We start from the raw sequence: 7,064 nt of genomic DNA on the forward strand, positions 1-7,064 counted from the left end.
CCGGACTGGCCGTTCTGACCGAGGGAATGTGCGATTTTGGGATGATCAGATGTGCTTGGGGCGGTCACGCTGCACTGATCAGATCTGTATCTCATGAACTGCTTCTGTCCTGCTCCTAGTTCTTATCAGAGTCCTCTCCGTGGAAAAAAAAAAAAAAAAAGTGAATTTTTTTGTCTGGAGAAGAGATTTTGTGTGGAATCAGCACCTCTGGCCTTCACTTCTCCATTCTCACACATCGTTCGTGCTGGGAAGGCTGAGAACTGGGAAGGCTGAGAATTCTTCCCCTTTTTTCCCTTCTGTCCGTTTTGGGTTGTACTGAGGCTCTAACACGGAGTAAGGAATTTGGGTTCTCAGGTTCTCCTCCAAGGAATTTGTGTTCTCAGCTGTTCCTACAAAGAATTGGGGTTCTCAGCTGTTCCCCCAAGGAATTGGGGTGCTCAGCTGCCCCCACTCCCCAGATTTCTGCTCTCAGCGATGTAAATCCGGTCTGGGATGCAGGATGAGAGCCCGCCTGCTCACAGATTCCAGGGGCTTTGTGTCCTGCGGCAGAAATGGGGGTTCTCAGTGGGTTCTCAGCTCCCCGTGGTGCTCTGAGCCCCCCCAAATAAATTCATCATCGCGAGGTTCGGGAGGAGCTGGAGCCCGGCTGCCCGTTCCCACATCGCACCGTTCCGGCTCAGAGAAGCCACTCGGTATTTTTGGCACGCGTGGGCTCCGCGGGGTGCCCGGGGCTCGGCTCCCTGCCGGCACATCCCCGGCTGTGCCCGGGGGCGGTGTCGCCTCGGTGCCGGCGGTGGCCGCGTTCCCTGAGCGGGTGCTGGCGTTTTTGGGAGCGGAGGGGGAAGGGTCTCCTGGATCTGGGGCAGAACCCGGCTCCAGCCTCTCCCTTTCTCCCAGAAGCACCGGAGCTTCACCGGGAGATTTTTGGGGGTTGCAAAAGAGCTCCGGTGTCACCTGAGAGGGTTTGAGTGGCACAGGGGTGCAGATTTTGGGATGGACGTCCCAGGCTGGCCCCACAGTCACCGGGCAGAGATCTCTGCTGTGCCACCCTTGTGACCACGACCTTGTTTCATCCCAGCTGCCCCAAGGTTTCCCAGTAACGGGAAATGGGGGATAATTTCCCACTGGAACCCCCAATTTCCTTAACAGCACCCTCGGGGASGCTGGCACAGCCTCAGTGGCATGCGACACTTGCCCTGGGCACCCAACCGAGCCGGTGAGGAGCTGAACCGTCGATATTTCCATTGCGGAGGAGAAGACTGAAGTCCAAAGATTAATTCGGTGCCGATCACCTTGGGAGGTCAGCACGAAAGCTGGTTGATCTTTAATTTCCCCCTTTCTTTCTTGCGCCACCTCGCCGCTTTTGCGCCTTTCCCACAAAACCCTCCTTCCCGTTTAATTTCCATTTACCCCGGCCTTTGATGAATCACCTAAGGAACATAAACATCGCCAGCAGGAATTGCCCACCGCTGCCTGCCTGGCTGACCCCTCCCTGCCCTCTCAGCGTTGAACGTTCTAATTAAAAATCAGGAGGGAAAGCCGGGCCTTGGGGAAGGGGCCGTGGAGGGGCTTCTCGGGGCGGTTTGGAGCAGAAATTCCCTCGGCTCCGAGCTGCTCGTTCCCGGAGCGGGGAGAAGTGAAGGTGCACCCGCGGAGGACACGGGAAGGTGCCGGCGCTGTGAGCAACACCCTCGTGACTCKCCCCAGAGCCGGGAGCGGCCGTGGGGAGGGCGGCAGGGGTGGTAGCACCCACCCGAGGGTGCGTGGGCGCTGGCATGCGGGTGCTCGCTCGCCCTGACTTTGGGCAGCGGCCGAACCCACCCAGCCCGCGGCCTCGGGCGCTTTGAATCCTRACCCAGCTCTGACCGGGCTCGCTGGGGTGTCCCCCTCCCCAAAATGTAGAAAAGGCGTCGTAGCCGCGGCTGTGGGAGCTGGGGACAGCCAGACGCGGTGGCGGCTCCGGGAGGGCAGGGACCCTGCCATCGAGGATGTTTGGCCATCGGGGATGTTTGGCCATCGGGGATGTTTGGCTACCGGGGCACCTCCCTTTGGCCCGCTCAGCCTCTGTGTGTCACCCCGGCATCCCCGGCGGAGGGATGGGGCTGGGAGGGTGCTGTGCGATCCTCCGGGTGATCCCGGCTGGCCCCTCCTCTCTGCCCGTACCATTGGCTCCGGCGCTGCCGCCTGCGAGCGCCGAGCTCCGCCGGGGCCGGAGCGATGGGAGCCGGCGGCTGAGAGCCGTCGTTCGCCTCCCGGGCCACGCCGGAGCCCGCTCGGCTCGGCCATGTAGCACCGCGGTGCCCTCCACCCGGCCGCGGTGGAGGCGGCAGCGGCCTCATGGGCAACGCGCACCGCAAGAGGAGCCCGGCGGGCGCCAAGCCCGGCTCCTCCTGGCCCTTCGGCCGCGCCGGGAAGCCSAGGGCAGGTAGGAGCCCTGGGGCTGCCGGGGGACGTGGGGTCCCCGCTTGGGGAATTTTCAGGGGGTCGCGGTTGGGAAAGTTCGCCACTTGCGCGCAGCGGGGCTGGGCGGCAGCGGGGGCGGCGGGGGGAGGCTCCGCTCGGCTTTTCCTGTGCTGGAGGGGTCGGATCAGCCCCCCGACCCCAGTGCGGGAGATGGGGAGCCCCTGTGACCGCCCCGCTGTGCCGGGGAGCAGCCGCGGGCTCGGCGTTATCAGGACGGGATCAGCTGAATTAGTTACTGATTTGTTTTCCGAGCGGGATCCCGGCGCTGCCAGCGTCGCCCTCCTGTCCGCCCCCCCCGCTCCCATCCCGTGCCTCGGTTTCCCTCGCTGCGCCGCGGGGAGAGGCGGATCCGGGAGTTTTGGCATTGCCTGCTCCCCCCGTGGCCGTGCCCCCGTGCCTGTCTGTCCGTCTGTCCGTCCGTCCGTCCGTCCGTCTGTCCGCACACCGCCTGCTCCGCTGCTTTAAGCTCCGTCTCCATGGATGCCGCCGGCTGCAGGGGGAAGYGGGGGGCGAGATCTTTCCTGCGGGGAGAGGGTCCCACGGCAGCCCGGACCCCACCTCACCCACCCATGGGGTGCCCGGTCCCRGGGAGCTCCCTCCGCCGTTCCCAGGAGTGACATCGTCCCCATCTCGGGGTTGCTGATCCCCACGCTGGTGTCACTGAAGTGTCCCTGTGTCCCCAGCCCAGCCTGCGCAGAGGAGGGCACTGGGCAGGGTTTAGGAGCAGGGTTAGCAGCACCGGGGGGTGCTTTTCTCCCACCAGCCCTGTGGGATTCTCGGCCCTGCTGCTCGTYCTGGCCTTRRCWGCTCTGTTTMTCCCGATTTTTAYATTCAGCAGCCMCCCAGGGGTGCGAGCYGAGCTGTCCGAGGGGTAAACAGGGYMTGGATTCAACYCTGCACAGGTTTGGGGTGGTCAGCTCTTGCTAAACCATCCCAAAGGTGGGGTCGGGGATGGGGACACCCCACAGGAGCAGGAGGAGAGGGTGCTGAGGTGTCCTGGCCGACAACATCCACTCAGTGCCTGGGGAAACTGAGGCAGGAGGGTCATACCATCCATATGACCATTCAGGGACAGCACCTCCTTCACCTCAGGCTTTCCTCCATCTCCACCTCTCCTCCCTGGATGGCTCCAGGCTCCTCTCGTGGCGATCTCCATGCGGGAAAGGCTCGGTGCTGTCGGTCAGGCTGGGCTGTCGCTGCTCCCTGGCGCATCCTCACCCTTCCCACGTGGCATTCCCATCCAAACCCCCATCCTCCCTCCATCCCCTGCCATCCTGGGTGCCCCTTGCCCACAGCCCTCACCCAGGACGGTGCCCCTTTCGCTGGGAGAAGCCCCTCTGCATTTCGGATGCCCAGGAACGGGCRGGATTTGGGGCTGTACAGCCGGGGCAGACCCGGGGAGGCGACGGCTGGCTCTGGGGCCGAAGGCCGTGGGGTGGAAGGTGCTGAGAAAACATGGGGCGAGTTGTGTTTGTTCTCTGCCACGGCTCCATGGCAACGGCGCGGCGGCCACAAAGCCAAAGAATTTGCATTGTGTCGCTTCAGCGTTTCGGAGGGATCACCGGCTGGGGGCAGGGTGTGCCGGCACCCGCCGGACGGGCGCTCCCGCTGCCCCCTGGGTGCCGCTGGATTTTGGGATGGACAATAATTTCATATGGCAGGAGGCCGGACCAGTATCTCCCAGTTTCCGTCTCTTTGGTGACTGGAAAATGAATTTGGGCCGCGCCGTGGCCTGGGCAGGCATTGCCAGATGTTCGTGCCATGCGTGGAGCGGGGTGGGCACCCACCCGTGGGTGCTGAGGGGACAGAGCAGAGTGCCCAGGGTGGGGCTGAGGGCTCCGGGATGGCTCTGCCCGCTGTGYCCAACCCACGCTCCCCGTTCCCATTTCCCCGTGCCGCAGCGGGGCCTGGCTCGCTCCGGGGGCATCCCCAGCCTCTCGTCWGTGCCGGAGAAGGTCCTTGAGGCTCAGGGAGACCGAAGCCTCTCTTATCGCCTCCTTATCGGGACTCCCCGCCGGGCCCTGCTGAGTCAGGGCGCAGGAACGTGGCTGATGGCCAGCGGGGATGCGGCTGCGGCCGCCGCCGAGCTCTGGGTGCGGGGTCACCCGGCGGTGGCCGCTGGGGAGGGGATGTGGGGAGAAAATCATGGAATGGTTTGGTTTGGAAAGGACCTTGAAGCTCATCGACACCTTCAATAGACCGGGCTGCTCCAAACTCCATCCAGCCGGGCCTGGAACATTCCAGGGACGGAGTATCCGGATGGCCCAGGGGCGACCTGGGCTGGGAACGTCCCCAGCAGCAGCAGCAGCAGCATCGCTGGAGCCCCCGCGGGGCAGCTCCAGGGTGGGCCGAGCAGCTCGGAGCTCTTTTTCCTTCACAGCCTCTCCCGGTGCCAGCCCCACGCTGGGCCGGCTCCGCAAACACCCGCAAACACCCGCGGGGGCGGATCAGGGCCGGGGCTGATCCCGGCGGGGGATTTACACGAAGCAAAACTTTCTCCGGGCCAGCCCAGCCAGCATCCCGCTGCGTCCGGGCCATCCGAGCCCTTCCCGGTGCCTCCTCTGGCTCCCGGAGCAGGGGAGGAGGCGATCGGTGTCCCGGGCAGGCAGCTGCCGCGGCGCTCGGCTCTGACTTGCCGCTCCGTGCCCGCTTGGCACGCTCCMGTCACCGACAGGCAGGGATGGGAACCGCCCTGTGGCTCTGGGTTATCCCCCGCCCCATCTCGGTGGCATCTCCGATCCCCGCATCGCCCCGTCCGTCTCGGAGGGAGGGAAGGAGGGAGGATCGGGCACCTCCCCGGTGTTTCCTTGGAAAAGCCCCGCGGGCCTGAGCGGGGTTGGGCGCTGCTGGCAGGACGGGGGATCGGCGCACGGAAAAACCTGCAACGTCTTGTCCTTAATCCGTCTGCTGGGGTTCGCTCCCGCCTGCTGCGACAGGCAACGCCTCTGCCACGGAGAGAGCACCTGGGTGCCCTGAAAACAACACCGGGCACGGCGGAGAACACCGAGAGAAGGGGTTCAGGGGGTGACAGAACCGGGGGAACGGAGGAGGAGGAGGTGTTGGGGTCACCCTCCGCGGCCCCGTGTCCCTGTCCCGCCCCGCGCTCCCCGGCTGCGATTGGGATGGGATGATCCCGCCCGGATCCGGCTCCTGCCTGGGGAACGCTGTTATTTACCTTCAAACCTGTTTGGTGGCTTCTCCGGGGAGGGGACGAGCGCGGGGTGGGGACGGAGGCGCGCTCAGCTGTTACGGGGGCTGGGAGCGAGCRAATTGGGGTGGTCGTGCCCCGGGACCCCTCGGGGCTGCTGCCAGCCCCTCTCCCAGATTTGGGACAGCACAGGGACACTCGGTGTCACCTCAGGGCTGGGACGGCAGCGAGGTCAGCGCCCGTTGCACAACCCCGTGCGCTCCTGTCTTGACAGCAGCCGTGGCTGGAGGCGCCTGGAGCTGCGGCTCTGCTCCAAACGGGATTTCACCCTGCCCCAGCTCCTCCGCCAGGGCCTGTTGGCTCACCGAGGTGATACCAGGCAGCTTTCTCCGCTGTGATTTAGAGGAAAAAAAAAAAAAAAAAAAACCGATCCAAGTTTGTTTTCCCAGTCGAAATTAATTTTAGTTCTGTCTCTGCGTGGGATGGTGTTTGTGAGCCGAGCCTGCAGCGTGGATCGGGTGGTGTTTATTTTTTTCGGGTGGTGTTTATTTTTTCGTGGAGATGTTTTCCTGGCTGGAGCAGCAGCCCCCCAGGTGTGGCCGAGGGCAGGCTGGCAGCAGGGACCGCGTGGCCGGAGCCACCGTAAATATTTTTGTGCTTTTATCCCGCCCTGAGCCATCAGGGTCCCGTGGTGTGTCCCAGGGCGTGGATTCTGTGCTGAGATAAGGGTTTGGGGAACGGGYTGGTTGTCTTTGAGGGCTCCCAGACACCCTAAGAAAGGGAAAATTGGGCTGCAGAGGGGCTGGATAGAGTCCCTTCCAAATCAGAATATTCCGTGCTATTGCAGGAAAGTGTGGGGGCTCTCTCAGACCCATCAGGGTCCATCTGCATCCTGACAGCTCCGTAGAGCGCTCAGGAATGGGGTTCATGGTGCACCCCATGCTCATAGCGTCTGCAGGAAACAGGGAAGCAGAGCAGACCCCAAACCTGGGAGCAACGTGGTGGGAGGGACCCCCAGAGTGATGGAAGAGACCCCCAGAGTGGCGGGAGGGACCCTCAGAGTGATGGGAAGGACCCTCAGAGGGGCGGGAGGGATCCCCAGAGTGATGGGAGGGACCCCCAGAGTGATGGAAGAGATCCCCAGAGTGTAAGGAGGGACCCCCAGAGTGATGGAAGGGACACCCAGAGTGGCGGGACAGCACCAACCCCGCAGAGCAAGGTGGATTCTCGCTGCTCTCTGTGCTGGTCTGGCCACCAGGAGCAGGGAACTCCATCCYTTGGAGCAGCAGGACACGGGCGGGTCCCCTGGGCACCTCAGGGTCCCTCGCTGCCCGCCTGGCAGCTCCCCCTCGTCCCCATTTTTCCCCGGTGAGTCAGTGGCGGTGCAGGGGTGTGCGGGAGCGGGCAAGTCAGGGCAGAGATGGATGGATGGATGGATGGATGGATGGATGGA

General features: G+C 64.0%; 1 protein-coding gene across 1 annotated transcript in view; it reads left to right on the forward strand.

The window, feature by feature from the left end:
• The first annotated feature begins 2,167 nt into the window (after positions 1-2,167).
• The window catches only part of KIAA1522 (KIAA1522 ortholog), a 15,735-nt gene continuing 10,838 nt past the window's right edge, over positions 2,168-7,064 (forward strand). Inside the window, exon 1 of the mRNA XM_057386216.1 lies at positions 2,168-2,425. Within this exon, the coding sequence (XP_057242199.1) occupies positions 2,338-2,425 (88 nt within the window). The 5' untranslated portion in view covers positions 2,168-2,337. The remainder of the gene's footprint in view (positions 2,426-7,064) is intronic.

This window comes from Malurus melanocephalus, unplaced genomic scaffold (assembly GCF_030028575.1).
Source record: "Malurus melanocephalus ecotype Western Australia unplaced genomic scaffold, MMel_1.1 scaffold_938, whole genome shotgun sequence".
NCBI classification, from domain to species: Eukaryota; Metazoa; Chordata; class Aves; order Passeriformes; family Maluridae; genus Malurus; species Malurus melanocephalus.